At 38.6% G+C, this 17,976-nt stretch overlaps 1 protein-coding gene across 1 annotated transcript; it reads right to left on the bottom strand.

Annotated features, from left to right (window-relative positions):
- Positions 1-3,953: 3,953 nt before the first annotated feature.
- Positions 3,954-12,978, bottom strand: ccnh.L (cyclin H L homeolog). The gene is given in 9 exon segments (NM_001087583.1): positions 3,954-4,377; positions 4,774-4,834; positions 7,386-7,497; positions 7,819-7,889; positions 9,242-9,405; positions 10,278-10,488; positions 11,176-11,249; positions 12,306-12,428; positions 12,791-12,978. Coding segments are annotated over 9 exon segments (972 nt in total). The 5' UTR covers positions 12,908-12,978; the 3' UTR covers positions 3,954-4,338.
- Positions 12,979-17,976: the final 4,998 nt, after the last annotated feature.

The raw sequence follows: 17,976 nt of genomic DNA, 5'->3' as shown, positions 1-17,976 counted from the left end.
TAGAGAGGAATATTCGGAGACAATTTGCAATTGGTTTATATTATTTGTGGTTTTTGAGTTATTTAGCTTTTTATTCAGCAGCTCTCCAGTGCGCAATAGCTGCAATCCGGTTGCTAAGGTCCAAATTCCCCTAGCAACCATGCATTGCTTTGAATAAGAGACTGGAATATGAATAGGAGAGGCCTGAATAGAATGACGAGGAATTAAAACTAGTAATAACAATAAATTTGTATCCTTACAGAGCATTTGTTTTTTAGATGGAGTCAGTGACCCCCCATTTGAAAGCTGGAAAGAGCCATATGAAGAAAGCAAATAATGCAAAAACGATAGAAAATAAATAATGAACACCAATTGAAAAGTTGCTTAGAATTAACCATTCTATGACATACTAAAAGTTCACTTAAAGTAGAACCACCCCTTTAAAAGGTCTGCCTTTTTTTTTTATCTGCCAAATGGAAAAACAGCAGAACCCTGATTTTTAACGTTACCCAGGCAACAGCATCAATTCTGGGAACATATAAAATATCGGGGGGGGGGGGGGGAAGAAGATGCCAGTTGCCTGCATGGGACCATGATAAAAAAACGGCCTCCATTCCATGGAAATTCCTCCTTCAGCGCTACTCAAACTGTGAGGATTTGATAAGGGGCATCAGCCTGAAGGGCACTTAGTGTGAGATTGTGGCAGTTTGCTCTTTTAGATTCACCTGCTAAAAGTTCTGCTTTAAAGATCAGTTGGGGTGAAAATGTATTTGCTTTCTAAGATATGCTTAGAACTATGGCTGAATGTCAATACATTGATGTTCTCCTGTATTTGTAACTTTATAAATTAAAGGGGAACTATTGCTAAAATGAAAATTTAACATAAGCTTCAGCATACTGAAATAAGGAACTTTCTAAATATAATCAATTAAAAATCCTGTATTGTTTCTGAAATAATCAAGTTTACCTTCACTATTCTCCTCTCGGCATCTGTTTCTCTTCATTCTGTCTTCATGCAGCAGTTGGGTGTCAGATATTCATTGACAGTTAGATCCAATATATCTTATTGGGGGGGGGGGGCTCCTTTTGCCTAGAAGATTTACTGTATTAGAGATCACTCTATTAAAATCACCAGACATCATGTCTCTCTACATGCACAATTTGTGCAAAAAGGTGGTTATTTTGTTAGATTTTGTTTTTACTGGAATCAGTTATTTGAGTGAGCACTAATTCATGTGCTAGGAAAGGAATCCCCCCCCTTAAAGGACAAGGAAAGGCATAACAATATCCCACTTTTACTTTCTTTAATGAAAAAGAAACCTATCTCAAATATACTTTAATTAAAAAATGTGTACAATTTTTATAAGAAACCTGTCTGTATGCAGTGAAATTCTCCCTTCATTTGCTGCTGTGGATTGGAATTGTCAGATGGTCCCTAACTGCTGAGCAGGGAAACAATCATACTTATGAACAGCAGGGGGAGCTCCCGCCTTACTTCCCAGCCATGCAGAACTCAAGCAACTTTGTTTATGACGATCCCTAAGCAGCCCAGACCACACTGAGCATGTGCAGGGTCAGGCAAAGATGTATAACAAAGTTAAAAGATGACAGGACCCTGTGGCCAACTTTGAAAGCATAAATCATTTGTTTGATTAGGCTTGTGGTGCAGTAAGTTCATGTTTATGTTTAGTATACAAAATACAGCATTTCTAGCCTTATTCTATTTTACACTTTCCTTGTCCTTTAAGATATATTGGATCATTCATCTATGGTAACGCCCAACTGCTGCATGGAGACAGAATAAAGAGAGACAGATGCTGAGAGAGGGATAGTGAACATAAACTAGATTATTTCAGAAACAATGCAGAATATTTAATTGATTATATTTAGCAAGTTTCTTATTTTAGTGTGAAGAAGCTTATTTTTTAATTTTCGTGATAGTTCCCCTTTAAGGTGAGGCTTGAAATGACAACTACTCCTGTCCAAGAAGCAAATCACAGGGGGTGTAGACATTCAAAAATAAACAGCCACCGGGCTTGAGAAACAGAATGAAATGCAGCTCAATGTAACTCTATTCTGTGGGCGCTGCGTCTCTGAATTATAAGATGTTGATGTGCTAATTGCACGGTAAGAATCCTTGCCAGAGCTTGATAAATGTAGTCCATAGAACACTGAAATACCTTGTCTTTCAAACTGTTGTTTACCCTTAATTAAATTGTTTCTTTTACTGCAATCTGTGATGTCTGCTCAGAGCTTGTTCATTTCAGAAATGTTCTTCAGTTTAGTCAGGAATTAGCTGGTGTTCAGGCTCAAGGGAAGCTTCTATTTCAAAAACCATGACCAACAAAAAATGTCCTTTCGTTAATGGAACCGTTACATCAAAAAAAAGAAAAGCGTTTAAAGTAATTCAAATATAATGTACTGTTGCCCTGCATTGGTCAGTTATGTGTTTGCTTTAGAAAGACTATTATAGTTGATATAAACTGCTGTGTAGCCATGGGGGCAGCCATTGAAGATGAAAAAGGAGAAAATGTTCAGGTTACACAGCAGATAACAGAACAGCTCTGTCATAGAATACAATGGAGTTTTGCAGAGTGCATCTGTTATCTGCTGTGTAACCTGAGCCTTGAATGGCTTATTCCCGTGGCTACACAGCAGTTTGTTTACATAAACTATAGTAGTCTTTCTGACGCAAACACACCAGTTTTACCAGTGCAAGGAAATAGTACATTATTACTTACAGATTACTAAACACACCCTCCAGTCTAACAGCCAATGAAGAGATAGCATTGCTGTTCCCATAGAAACTCTAGCTGTCTGATCCTATTTTTTTACTCCTAACCACCTCTCCTGAGCTCAGCTTAACCATTACTGGCCCCAGAGACAATCTCCCCGAACTGCCTTCCACCAGCTAAAATTAAAATTGCCTGGGGGAAGGCACACACAGCGATTAGTTTTCCAAAGTCACCCACAGTCTCCTTGTGAAGCAATTTTGGAAAAAAAAAACAAAGCACCGCGTGTGCCTTCCCCCAGGCGATTTTCATTTTAGCCGGTGGAGGGCCGGGGGAAAAGCGGTTTGGGGAGAACCTCCCCAAATCTGCTTCTGTGGCCAGACCCTAAAAGTATGTTGTGCATGTGTAAACCTGCATTCTGCATTGCATGAACTTTACAGCATACATGTCTCAATGTTACTGATGATGTGTCGCCGTTTGAAAGCTGCTATTTGTTTTAGGAAAATGTGATGGCGCTGGCAAATGGAGGGGGTATATGCAGTACAAATGATGTGGCTTGGGTGGCCTGCAGTGGGTCAGGTACCCGCAAAAACCTGCGGGTTGCGTGTAGAAGTTCCAGATGCTGGTATAGATGTAGGTCAGGCTGCGGGTCTTCTCAATACCGATAGTTACTTCTTTTTTCTGGTCACGTCTACTTCCGATGATGTCACTTCCGGTTTACAATAACAGCACTTCCTGATTCTTGATGATCAGCGGGTTGCGGATAAGGTATTTGCAGGTTGGGTTGGGTAGCGGGTAAGAATGTGGATTGCGGGTCCGGGTTATTATTATTATTAACATGTATTTATATAGTGCCAACATATTGCGTAGCACTGGGTTGCAGGGTACGGGTTGGTTCCCAAAAAATGGAAGCTATGCCCCACTTATATACATAGTAGGAAAATGTAGGCTTTACATGTCCTTTAAGTAGTTGAACATGAAACCAGTGGTAAAAGAAAAAGTTTGCTGTTGTATCAAATGCAATAAATCACATCACTTCTACAGGAAATCTGACCTCATCCAACCTGGGGCTTTACACACAGTAAATGGCAACACTTATGTACAACATGAGCCCCACTTGAGATCTCACTACAAAACTGTGTCTCCTATACTTGGACCACTCTCGCTAATTAACAAACCATTTTTCAAAATAATTGTGAGTTTTGTTTTCAGTCAGCACATCATTTCGGGGGAGAAAACAAGGTTTGTGTTACACATTTATTAGTTGTTGTATGCATTTATAAAAATATAAAGAGCAATTCTGAAAAACAATGGGAGCATTGAACAGCCTTTTGTGTTCTCTGAATCAGTTTATTGATCCACCAAGAAGCACAGTCAATGTTACAGTAAGTCTCCTGCAGCTCCTGTTCCACATTGGGGAGTCGCCAATTATAGTCATTAGAAGTGCTGATGGGCAGAGCTCATTCCTGTTCAACCTGGACCAATTGGAAAGCCCACATCTGAGCAGTGCAAATGAACAGTCTTCAGGAGGGTTTCACACTATGTACAAAGACATACTAAAACGTTCATTTCCCATATTGCAGCCGGAGCAAGTTGATTTATAGAAAGTGTAATGGCGCCCACAATACTATAGAGAATCTCCAAAATCTTCGTCAGTCCACTCATCCTGCAATAACAAAGAGCAAGACTTACATACACGTCACGTTTAGGGGCAGATTTATCAAGTGTCGAATTGAAAATTTGAATAGTGATTTTATTTTAGTGTAATAAGACTAGTGAATAGTCCAAATTCGATTAACATTTTTTAAAAGAAATTTCAAAAAAATCCAAATTCGACTATTCACCATCTAAAACCTGCTGAATTGGTGTTTTAGCCTATGGGGGACCTCCTAAAATAAATCTGGACGTACAAATTAGAAAAATTCTAGGTATGACAATAGGTGCTGCGGATTAGGAACAAATTACTATAGTCCGTTGGGTTTAATGATTGTACTTGGAATTAATAAACATGAATTCAAATGAATCACCTTTATGTGCATTTAAAAAAAAAAGCTGTATTTACCTCCTCTGTCTTAGGTTTCTTTGATATATAGCCATCATCTTCATAGCCTTTTCTCTTCCGTCTGAAAAAAAAAAAAAATTTAAGGCATGCATAAACCACTTTACTTTTACAAACAGATTTCCTGTAAAGTGTAATTCAAAGCTAATTTACAAATAAGCTTTAACATGTTTTAAATCATGATTTGAAAATTGCAAAGAATGCAGCATTTGCCTATTCCTGTCTGTTCTCTAGGTATGAAAGAAAGTTACAGGAGGCAGGTCTATTAAAGGAGAACTAAACCCTAAAAATGAATATGGCTAAAAATGCAACATTTTATATACTGAACTTATTGCACCAGCCTAAAGTTTCAGCTTGTCAATAGCAACAATGATCCAGGACTTCAAACTTGTCACAGGGGGGTCACCATCTTGGAAAGTGTCTGTGACACTCACATGCTCAGTGGGCTCTGAGCAGCTGTTGAGAAGCTAAACTTAGGGGTCAACCCTCATTTTCTGCTTGATAATTTGTAATATAAGCTGATGCTACAGGGCTGATTATTAAATTCTGATGCTTGTTGCACTGGTTTCTGTGCTGCCATGTAGTAATTATCTGTATTAATTACTAATCAGCCTTATATTGTGACATTTCTATTCTATGTGTACTGTATATTGTGAGTGGGTCCCTAAGCTCAGTAAGTGACAGCAGCACAGAGCATGGGCAGTGAATCAGCAGAAAAGAAGATGGGGAGCTACTGGGGCATCTTTGGAGACACAGATCTTTACTGCTAAAGGACTGTGGTTGCCTTGGGTTGGTACAAAAGCCCAAAACATAATGTACAAATTTCTATCGACTTCTTTAGTTAACCTTTAGTTCTCCTTTAAGCAGCTGGTTTGCAATAAAAAGTCAGGGCCAGGCATGCAGAGAATAAAATAAAGATACTGCTTGCTATAGCATTTAGCTAAAAATATTAAAAGCATCCAAAAATGTTTGTATATTGTTTCGAAGTCCATTTTGTAAGCAAAAAAAAAAAAAAAAGACAAAACACAGTTTAAGTGGATGATAGCACCGGTAGAGATTTGTTTAAATTCAAAAAATATGTTAAGTGGCGAGCAATAGCTTTGTGCTATTACTAAATAGAAATATGAAAACAAGTTTGGAAGCAATATACAGCTATGGGATTCGTTATCTGGAAACCTATTATCCAGAAAACTCCAAATTAAAGAAAGGCTGTCTCCCATAGACTCCGTTTTATCCAAAATGTTTAAAACCAATTTACAGGCAGTCCCCGGGTTACATACAAGATAAGGTCTGTAGGTTTGGTCTGAAGTTGAATTTGTATGTAAGTTGAAACAAACATTTAACTTATTAAATGCAACAAGACAGAGGTCAGTCTTAACATAGTATTTCTTTTTACCTTTCTGTGCTCTGCAGTAGACATCACACACCAGAGGGGATTGGGGCAGGTGGTTTATTAAAGGAGACATATGTATAAAACTAGAATGTATCAGTGCATTATATATATATATATATATATAAAAAAGAATAGTGTATAATTGAATATTTCTGCAAAAACCCTAATAATTCTTTCCCTTCTCTTCCACTTCCTGCTCCTGAATTCCCAGGCTGTGCAGGGGAGCCGGCGGCACTGTAGGACAGGAACCAATCAGCAGCTAGTAGGACCTGATAGGGAACTGAAGCCTGTCTGTGCTTGAGTAACTGCAGGGCTGTGATTGGCTGTCCCCCTCCTATTGTGCTTCTGGCAGGGACCGTTAGGACACGCACACCCCTCATTTGAAACACAGACTGGCACCAGAGAACATCTATAGGGAGCTCTAATAAAGGGGCTATTTTTAAAGATATTAATTTTTAGCACCATTTAAAAAAGTAATACCATATAGGCATATAGTAAAAATGCCTACAAAATTAGGGTTTTTTCGTTTATCCTTTTTTCAAATATTAACAGCACCAGTCATGGATTTCTTTGCTTAAAATGCATTTTTTAGTTTTATCCTACGTCTCCTTTAAAGCTAAATGGCAATAAAAGTCAAGCAAATCATAGTATGTTACTGTAATGGCTTCTGTATGTAAGTGTGAGTTGTATGTAAGTCGGGTGCATGTAACTCGAGGACTCCATGTAATTAATCCTAAACCAGCCTATTGGGTTTATCTAATGTTTATATGATTTTATAGTAGACTTAAGGTATGGGGATCCAAATAAGGGAAAGATCCGTTATCCGGAAAGCCCCAGGTCGGGAGCATTTTGGATACTCCTACTCCTGTACTCGGCAAGGGAGAGAAGCCCACTTGTTAACTTCACATTAACCCAATGGGAATGAGAGATGGTGCCCACTGGCCACCGATGTGACAAAGAAATTGGCAAAGTCAGACTTGCTCTGTCTAATGGGATAGTGAATGTCTCAGTAATCAGACACCCCGTGTTTTCTCACAACAAAGAACAATCTTTCCTGCAAGATCTAGCTCTAGCATCTGGAACACCTCAATGTTATATATAGGCCATAACAGATCATCATTATTATTAACATGTATTTATATAACGCCAACATATTGCGTAGCACTGTAGATCATAAACATGTTCTACGAGGAAATTTTGCCTTCAGCAGAACATTACTTACCCATGAACACTGAACGTTACTTCAGTACTATGGCAATGGTCCAGCCGCTTCTTTAAAGCTGCAACTTCTTCTGGTCTGGCAGGTTCATATTTGCTCACGAGTATCTTGAGCCCTGTATTAAAGAAATAGAATTGCATTCATGATCAGCATAACTTGCTGCAGAGCTTTCCAAAATGAATGAAGCCCCATCTTCACACCATAACTGTATGGCAGATTTTCATTAAGTTAAATAGAAAAAGGGAATGCTGCTTTTTTTGTAACATACAGAGCAATTTCCTCTTTAGAAATTTAGCACGGGATTCCTTGGCAGACACTTGTACCAGGCAACTGTCATACATGCCCCCAAGTTTTACTCAAAAATTAACGTGATGTATGTACAAAGGGAAAAGTAAAGCATACAAGCAAAATAAAAGTAAATCAGATATAAACTCACGTCTCATTCCATCAAGTAAATGTGACATGGTTTCTTGATTGTCCTTTAGCGAGAGGCATTCCGTTAAATAACTAAAGAAAGTGAAAAAATATTATACACCTGACAGATATGCAGGACATAGGGAACATTCGTTTCTAGTGCCTTCCTTTTAAACAGTAGCAAAGAAAATAGAATCTGAATCAAATTTCCTTTTTAAATCATACAAAAAAAAAAAGCTAAAATCATCAGGCTTCAAAGATGAGGCGGATCTATCCACATACAGAGGTGATGACAGAGACAGCCAATGTTTGCACATCTTAAAGGGACAGTAAACCCTTTTTTCACAATGGATCATGAATAGATTTGCTGAACATACTTTTTGATCTTTTTAATCTGTAAATATCTGTTTGCTGGTCAAAAGATGGCAGCATCTCCTTCCTGCTCCCAAAGAGCAAACTCAATCAAAGTAGCAGTCCACTGAGAAGCCTCTGTACAATGAGCTGTTCTTTATCCAAAAAGGTAACAGGCTGGGGAAGTTAAAAGTGGCTTAATTTTATTTTCAAATGTTGCCCTGTTTAGAGCAGGAAATAACAAAAAAACACATAGTATGATTGGCAGAAGCCCAATTCATTGTTAAATTCAATGTTAAAAAGGGGTATACTGTCCCTTTTAAGAGGAAATATATTTAAAGGTTTTGGGCGATGTGTGTGTTTTGGGGGGTGTGTGTGTTTGTGTGAACATACATGAGCCTCTTGTTATTCTTTAGTACCATTTCTATTTCAAGCCCGCACAAATTATTGCTTTATTAACAGCACTCAGCAATTCCAAATATCTAGTTAATTTAACAGGGGAACGGTCACCCAATAAAAATTACTTCAACATCCTATTTTCTCACATTAGTCAAGCAAAATGAACTTTAATTACACTATATAAATTATCTGAATCTTGTTTCCTTCAGTCTGGAAATTCATAATTATAGCAAGCAGCCATTTTTGAGCATTGCATCATCTCAGAATCTAGTTTGTGCACCAGAATGGGGGACCTAATGTCCATCCCCATGCCCTGGCTAAAGAAAATGGGGGAATGTGGGGAGAGCAGTGATATCTAGGAAGAGCGGAATGGAAAGTGAAAGTAATTGTCTGACCCGCCTCTATGCCTAAGGCACAGAGATGGGGCAGACAATATTTGATTGACAGCTGAGATTTTTAAATGAGCTTAGAACAGCTATGAATGCTTTAATAAAAAAACAGAAATTGGATTTCATGTTTAATTGGAAAAGGACTTTTATGTTTGGGTGACAGGTCCTCTTTAAGCAAACCCACCTGTATTAATCCACTATCAAGAGAATAAAATATATAAAATATTATAAAGACCGTGATGTCTCTTCATGTATAGTACAATATACAAAAGTAAATTCTTTCGAAAATAGTGTTTACCCCCCTACCTTTCCATGTTTAATCCTGCTCGTGAAGCAGTTGATAAGATAGCGGTGAGAGCTATGACTGATGGTGCAAACAGTAAACACGCGTCAGTCAATGCAACACGGTTCAGAAACTCATCAGCAGATTTTCTCAACACCTCTGGATTCTCCAGCATTGGATATCGAGTCTACAAGAGAAAGGAAGTTTGGAAAGTCATAGAAAAATGTACATTGACAATTTAAATACATGGGGTGGAACTGTTAAAAGATCAGGTTAATAGGCAAATTCTACACCAGACTGAGTACTTTGTCACTGGTTCAGCAGCTGATTTGCACAGTTTTGGGAAGCACTGCTCTTCAGCCTGCTGATTGGTGTGTTGCTTTGTTGGACATATCACAGCAGCACTGTAAAGAACACCATAGTGGGATGGAAAGAGTCAGATTTAACAACATACACAATGTCCAAATACAATGTGCAGCTCATACAAAGTAGGTGCGGATTCCACTGAATCTAAATGAGAGATATATATATATATATATATATATAGATATAGATATAGATATATATATATATATAGTAATAGAATGCTGATGCACACCAGGATTTTTCTTTCAAAATTTACTTTCTTTATTTAATCGACGTTTCGGTCCACGTCTGGGACCTTTATCGTCTTGATAAAGGTCCCAGACGTAGACCGAAACATCGATTAAATAAAGAAAGTAAATTTTGAAAGAAAAATCCTGGTGTGCATCAGCATTCTATTACTATATAAGTCGTTCTGTCTTGCTGGCAATGCTCAGCCTCTATTAAGAAATCCTTTCTGTGTACCGGTATGTGACTGAATCCCACTACAGCCCTAAAAACTTTGAGTAATATTTTAAATTTTACAATTCAGTCCACCAGCATCAACACTAATTCATATGAAAACTTGCATGTGTTTTATGAATAAAGTGATACACTTATACGTTGCTTTTTCCTTTAACATACCCCCCCAAATGGCAGAAAAATTGCCTTGTTTATTGCTATGTACAAATCTCTTACTTCTAAATACACATATACCTTTACATCAATTAGAAACCCTTCAAAAGGTCTGTAAGGATTGTGCACTATAAGGTGGAAATTCAGCTGCTGTATCAGTAACAGTTCATATTCCAAGATCTGTTCAAGAATCTTCTCCTGGCCCAGTGGGTTTTCTCCGAGGTTGCCGACAAACTGGATACTGGATACATTAAATTCATCTACTTTACAAGCCAAAAACACACAGGTCAACCTAGGAAAGGAAAAGAACTTTGGGAGATAAATGATCCAATGATAAAATATCTAGCACTCTAGTACACATCTTGTTCACTCATTGAATCCTGCTTGTGGACAAAGACCTGTGTTTTAAAGGAGCACCATAGTAAGGTTAATAAAATTTGATTGTGGACAATCTTTGTTTACCACAGGAGAAACATGGAGGATACCGTTTAAGGAGGGATGGTGAGTAGGATGAGCCGAATTATATAGATTTTGTCTTATAAGTTTGCTACAGTGACCTTATTTTTGCAAAACAATTTGTTTTTACTTTAAACTGAACCATTCAGACCTGTAATAACATTTGTGTACTGGGATAAGAGATGTATGAAAAAGTGAGGATGGGTTTTCACTTTCAGATACCCATTATCCAGAAAGCTCCAAATTACGGGAAGTCTATCTCCCATAGAGTTCGTTTAAATCATTCACATTTTTAAAAATGATCTTTTTCTCTAATAATAAAACAGGACATTGTACTTGATGGGAACTAAGCTGCATGAATCCATTTTGGAGGCAAAACAATCCTTTTGGGTTTATATGTTTTAAAGATTTTTAGTAGACTTAAGGTATGGTGATCCAAGTTACAGAAATATCCCTTATATGGAAAACCCCACGTTCCGACACCTTATTTACTGATCACAGCTACTACATACAGCAAGCTTACATTATTATTCTTGGGTGATGTTCCATTACTGAATTGTTGAGGTAGAAGCGTTTGAAATACATGCAGGCTGTTCCCTGGAAAAGAAAAACATTTTTTTAACTAAATCATAGCAAATAAGGTTGAATTACTGGTGTAAAATTATATTGCAGCAAATCACAGCTTGTAAAGTCCTGTTGGCACATTAAAGTGAACCTGTCACCCAGACATAAAAATCTGTATTAATCCTTTTCAAACTAAGCAAGAAATCCAAATTATTTTTTTTATTTAATTATTCATAGCTGCTGTAAACTCATTTAAAAATCTCAGCTGTCAATCAAATATTGCCTGCCCCTCCTCTATGCCTTAAGGTGGCCATAGATGCAAAGATCCGCTCGTTTGGCAAGCATTCCATTAATGAGCATGGCTATATCGGGGGTAATCTGAACATTCGGCCATATGGCGCAATGGGCTCCGGCGAGATTGGTCGGGTCAAAATCAAAGCTGTCCAATTGACGGACGAAAGATGTTGGCACTCTCCACACGCGATCCGAAAATCTTACGAATCGAGGATTCGTACGATTTTCAGATCGTGTGTGGAGAGTGATCTGAGCGTCTATGGCCAGCTTTAGGCATAGAGGCGGAGCAAGCAATTACTATTTCACTTTCCATTCAGCACTTCCTAGATGTCACTGCTCTCCCCACATTCCACCAGTTCTCTTCACCATTTAATTGTGTAGCCAAGGCATGGGGATGGACATCAGGTCCCCCATTCTGGTGCACAAACAAGATTCTGAGATGAAGCAAGGCTTGCCTTAATAACAGTGTCCACAAAATGGCTCCTGACTGCTTGCAATAATTATGAATTCCCAGACTGATTCAAATAATTTTATTTAGTGTAATTAAAGTTTATTTTGCTTGACTAACATTATAAAACAGGATTTGGAATATTTTTTTGGGTGACGGGTCCCCTTTAACTGACTTGTTTACAGGAAACTTATAATCATGGGGGGGTGCCAATTGGTAGGTAGCCCTTCCCCCGTGATTACAACCTCTCAGCTAAAACCGTGTTATTTTCGTGATACTGGCCCTTATATAAAACAAAGCAGAAATCCTATTTGCAGAGGAGGGTTATCGTAAGAAATGCAACTCACCAGAACAGATTTTGGCATCGTGGGCTTGAAAGCATTGCAGAAATCCAACAGTCTCTTCTCGTAGTATTTGCAAATAGCCAATTCCTCATGCGGTTCCAGACTAAATATTTCAGAGAGTCGAGGCTGCAAATAATGACAATAAATATTAATGAGAAACACTTCTGCGGGTCTATTTAACCCTTTATACACTACACGTTGCCACGACAATTGTACCTGCTTTATGGAAACATCATAATATCCCAAAATATAAGAACATGTGAGCAGATGTACGTTGTGAGATGAAAGGAATAATACTTGGTCAGAGTTTAAGACAAAGATGATGTTACATTGATGCTGTAAGTTGTAGTTCAGCTGCAACATTTCCATGTCTGATATCATAAGCCCCTCGTGGGCAAGTATAGCTGGATCAAGTGGAACACATGTATATTCCTTGATATCAGGCATAGGAAGACTTTATGACGCTATGAAATGGCGGCGGATTTTACCTTCTCTGTAGCCCGGATTCTGGCCCGATAGCGAACATTAGCCTGGATTCTCCGCCGCAGCGGCTCGTCTTCACTCAGGAAGGTCCAGTGTTTCTTCTGCGTGCTGTTGTGATACATTATATTCCTTCTGCCGGGGATACAGTCGCACGCCGCGCATAAATATTACATCACCCGTAAACCTGACTGGCGCGCGTGAAATGCGTCACATCCTTCGGTCACTAAAGGAGGGGCTTGTTGAAAGAGTGACAGCTATTGATGTGACGTAATGAGGGTGGGCGGGTTGAAGGAGACTGATGTTTGACAGCCCCGAGCTTTAGATTTGCCTGTCAGGGTTGCCAGGTTGGCGGTTTTCCAGCCAAATTGGGCTACAAATTTAAAGCCCAGGCTCGTTTTGAAAGTACTAACTAGCCAAGTTACAGATTGGGCTACTTTATGGACCTTTGGCTGGTTTGTACTTTGGAAACCAGCCAAAGTTTTTTGTTGTACTAATGTGTCAAGCCTAAAGGTGGCCATAGACGCAAAGATCCACTCGTTTGGTGAGCCAATCTTTCCCTGATATGCCACTAACGGGCATGGCTATATCGGGGGTAATCGGAATGTTTGGCCCTATGGCCGAATGATCGGATTATGACGAGAGCGAAATGGGCTCCGGCGGGACGGTCGGGACAAAATCAAACCTGTCCGATCCACTAAACTACTGCCAGATGAAAAATGTTCGGGACTCTCAACACAAGGTCCGAAAATCATACGAATCCTTGATTCGTACGATAGGATCTTTGCGTCCATGGCCACCTTAAGTCTTCCAATGCATGTTGGGTAATGTCGTTTTTGTTTAACAATTTGTCGAGACTGCCAAGTTTAATGTAGGACTACAATGCCCGGCATGCAATAGGACTGATATAGTTAGAAGTCGGGAGTTACCGGATTTTGGGCTCTGTACCCCCAGTCTGCCGTCCCTCTTAAGCATTCTTTTCAAGTGACTTTCCTTAATTTCAGACAATATTGGGGCAAAAATCTGATGGCCACCAAAATGTCCAGAGGGTGTTTTACCAATATTTAATGAAATTGTATATGAATTAGGGCCTCGTGGGACCCCTATACCTTCTGAGACCCCCTCTGCAAGTTACGTCCCCCGGTGATGGGCTAATCTGTCCCATTTTGCTTCATGGAAAAATTTGCGAATTTTCACAGTGCATTTTAGTCTTGGAAATATTGAAGGACAGGAACCAATCAGCAGCTAGGCTGACCTGATAGCATACCTCCCAACATTTTGGAAGTAAAAAGAAGGACAAATTTTTCGGACATAGTGCAGCGACATGTTTTGACCACGCCCCTTTCTGTGGCCACACCCCCTAATTACCATGTTAATTTTACAAAAATTTGGCAGGTTATGAAAGTTTGAAAATAATTCTCCTTATCTAAACTATTTTTTTTTTTGTCTCAAAATTGTTACAAAGTATCTTATTTGTACCTGTTAGATGGTCTGTGCTCTCTGCTAAAAGCCAATTAAGTTAGAAACTTTGTTTCTTTTTCTGGCTGTTCAGTGCAGAGAAAATAGGAACTTTCCAGTACAAATGAGGGACTGCAGGTTGAGCTGTCTAAAGAGGGACTGTCCCCCCGAAAAAGGGACAGTTGAGAGGTATGCTGATAGGGAACTGAGGAATGTCTTTGTTTGTTTCACAGAAGACTGTGATTTTCTATCCCCCTTCTACTGTGCTTCTGGCAGGGACCATTAGGACACACCCCCCCCTCATTTGAAACACGGACAGGAACCATAGCACATCTATAGGGTGCTCCAATAAAGGGGCCTTTTTTGAAGATAATATTAATTTTTAGCCTAAAGTAAAACCAGCACCATATATTATACATTATTGCCTACAAGATTAGGGGGTTTTCACAGATCCTATATGTCTTATTTAAAAAGAAAATACTACTTTCATTGCATTTCTGAAATATTACCAATGCAGTCACCTTTGAATTCCAGCAGTTTTAAAGGAAGAATAACACCAAAAAATGAAAATGTTTTAAAGTAACTAGAGAGGTACATTTCCTGAAGAAAATGTGAGTGGTGCTTGCCGTGGCAAAACTCAGGCCCAAATCTGATTGGCTGTTGTTGCCCCGCCCCTTTTTTTCCTAATTGTGAACCACAGTCACTCAGTGACTAACATACCAAAGTTTGGGAATGCTGTCATTTAATGTGTAAAAATGGCAGCATTTCTATTTTTTTCTATTGAAAATCAATGAATGAAATTTGATTGGTTGTTGGTGGCTCCGCCCACTTTTTCTAAACTTGAAGTGGAAACCCCCAGCGACCACATTTGTGATATTCAAGGTCCCTGACATCAATACTGAGAGAATGGCAGCCTTCTTAATTTTTTCCCATTAAAACCAATCAAAGAAATCTGATTGGTTGGTTTTGGCTCCACCCACTTTTCTTAATTTTAATCCCAGTCCCCCAGTGACCAACTGTGCCAACTTTGAGGAGGCTGCCATTAACCGTCTAAGAGCGGCAGCAGTTTAAAATTTTCCTATTTAATTGAATGGCTGAAATTTGATTGGCTGTTGTAGACTCCGCCCACTTTTTGTAAATTTTGGCTGCAGTCACCCAGTGACCCACGGTGCCAAGTTTGGGAGCTCTGGCTTTATTAATGTGAGAATTACAGCTGTTTACATTTTCTCATTGAAGTCAATAGGGAAAATCTGATTGGTTGTTTGCGGCTCCGCTCACTTTTTTGGGTCCCCAAAATAGGACAGAAAAGTCACAACACCCCATTCCCGAATAAGCTGAACGGTTTGACACCTCATTCATGGGTCTGCGACAAACTAATTATTCGATAAATTCCCCATTATAAGTCAATGGGGCAAATTTGGGGACCTCTCCTGCCCCGGGGGTAAAACTTATACCCTCGTGTGGGGTATCATCTGACACAGGTCGCAAACCTCTTCAAATGTGGTAAATTTAACGTTTCTACAAGATTCCCTCTCTGCGCTAGAATCCGTCAAAAGTTGGCCTCAATGTTAATCTATGGGACTTTTCGGGGTGGTTAATTGCCCCCGCAAGGGGCAATTAACCACCCACCCCTTAGAAAAGTCATACCACCCCATTCCCGATTAAGCCGCACGATTTGACACCTCATTCATGGGTTTAGGACAAACGGTGCGGGACTAGTTACGCGCCAAACTTTCATACGGAAGAAGAATAAAAATAAGTTTGCAAGATAACAGTAGTGATGCTTTGCTTCGCAAGCACCACTAAATAACAGTAGTGATGCTTTGCTTCGCAAGCACCACTAATGAAAATACAATGTACAGTTGCCCCGCACTGTAAATCTAGTGTATTTGCTACAGAAGTTCTACTATAGTTTATATAAACAAGCTGCTGTGCAGCCACGGGGAGCCATTCAAAGCTGAAAAATGAGAAAAGGCACAGGTTACACAGCAGATAACAGATACGTTCTGTAGTAAACAGTGTGATTGTACAGGGCTTATCAGTTGTCTATTGTGTATCCTGTGCTTGAATGGCTGCCCCCATGGCTACACAGCAGCTTGTTTATATAAACTATAGTAAGAGTTTCTGTCGCAAGCTCGCCAGTATTACAAGTGCAGGACAACAGTACATTGCATTTTCATGACTTTAAACCATTTTAATTCTTTGGTGTTACTGTTCCGTTAACTAATATTTCATTCAGCGCATATTGCTTTTCCCTTAATAATGTCGGCCATAAAGAAAAACCTGGATTTTCTGCAAACCTGGAAAAGTGGAAAATACGCAACCTATTCTGTCTTGCAAAGTAAATCCTATGGCGTAACCACAATAAAAAAAAATGAAAAAACAAGATTATGTTAATTATGTCCCTACTTTGTGCACTCGGCTGTTACGAGTGTGTGAGATTATCAAGTGTATGCATATTGTAATGAACACATAAAACATCTTCATGCTCTACAGGCTTACACTGTTAATTAGTTACTACATGTGATTAAAAGAATTTATAGCATCTTATGAAAATTAAAACATAATGCAGTTGAAATTAAAACAAAATGTATCATTTACTGAGCTTTTGTAAATGTTTTGTTTGGCAATCCAACTCCAATAATTGCATTTCTTAGTTTATCTCACAAAACAGCATGTTTACTCAATTTTTTTTTGTCTTTGTGATTGAATACTTCAAACCCCATTATATTGTTTTGTTTCATTCTGTTAATACTTTCGTTTCAGAATCTCTCACCATTGGAATAAAAAATTGGAGGTGTTAGAATTTTTTTTCTGTATTTTTCATTGTTTCCTAGTATTTATTTCCCTCAGTGGAAAGATGCAAAGTACTTTCCCATAGACATGTATTGAAATACATTTGTTACAGTGTGAAGAACTTATCCTGGACTTTTTACCTTCTAGAATTTGGAGCAAACATAAAAAAGGTTTTCGCTTGCTCAAAGCTAAGTAACACTCTAGAGAAAAACTGTGGTGGAAATGCTTTGTTGGGTGCTTCCAACTCTTAGCATCTAAACATTCATATAATGTTTTTGCAATACTGTCTGCCTTTATCATTATTTTCTCTAATATCTTGTACCAGAGAAGTGAAACCACTGCATTTGGATCCTGTAAGACAGCTAAAAATTAGTGATTTTTTTGATGGTGCATCTACCATTTTTGTTGATGATCAAAATTAACTTTTGCATCTAATTCAAAATTGAGAAACCCCACAGGCTCTGAGACATTTTCACTTTTTTAAAACTGACCTAGAGGTGTTCTTTTCAAAACATATATTCTGTTTCTAATTCAATTCAATAGATGCGGTAGCCATCTTGGATGTGGCAAGATCAAATTTATTTTTAAAGTTCCACCCAGAAAGTTCTGATGATCCTGAAATTCTTGTGTCGGCTACTTGGGAGTCAACTGCGTCATTGATTTTCTAGGAAACTGCTTGCAGAAAAACCATACTTTCTGAAATTTGAGAAAAATACCTTTAGATTTTATAGAGGAGCCCTTTCAATTTTTATTAACAAGCATCTGGGATGCTGGGGATTTACACTCTTTCATTTCTGATGGCTGAAGTTTGAGTGTGTTAGACATAGGGGGTTATTTACTAAACTCAGAATGCAAAAATCCAAAAATTCTCGTTTTTTTTTTTGTATAAAATCTGACTTTTAAAAAATCATGAATTTTTCAGAATTTATTAAACCCTGAA

Source organism: Xenopus laevis, chromosome 1L (assembly GCF_017654675.1).
Source record: "Xenopus laevis strain J_2021 chromosome 1L, Xenopus_laevis_v10.1, whole genome shotgun sequence".
NCBI classification, from domain to species: domain Eukaryota; kingdom Metazoa; phylum Chordata; class Amphibia; order Anura; family Pipidae; genus Xenopus; species Xenopus laevis.
This window is presented reverse-complemented; position numbering and strand designations above follow the sequence as displayed.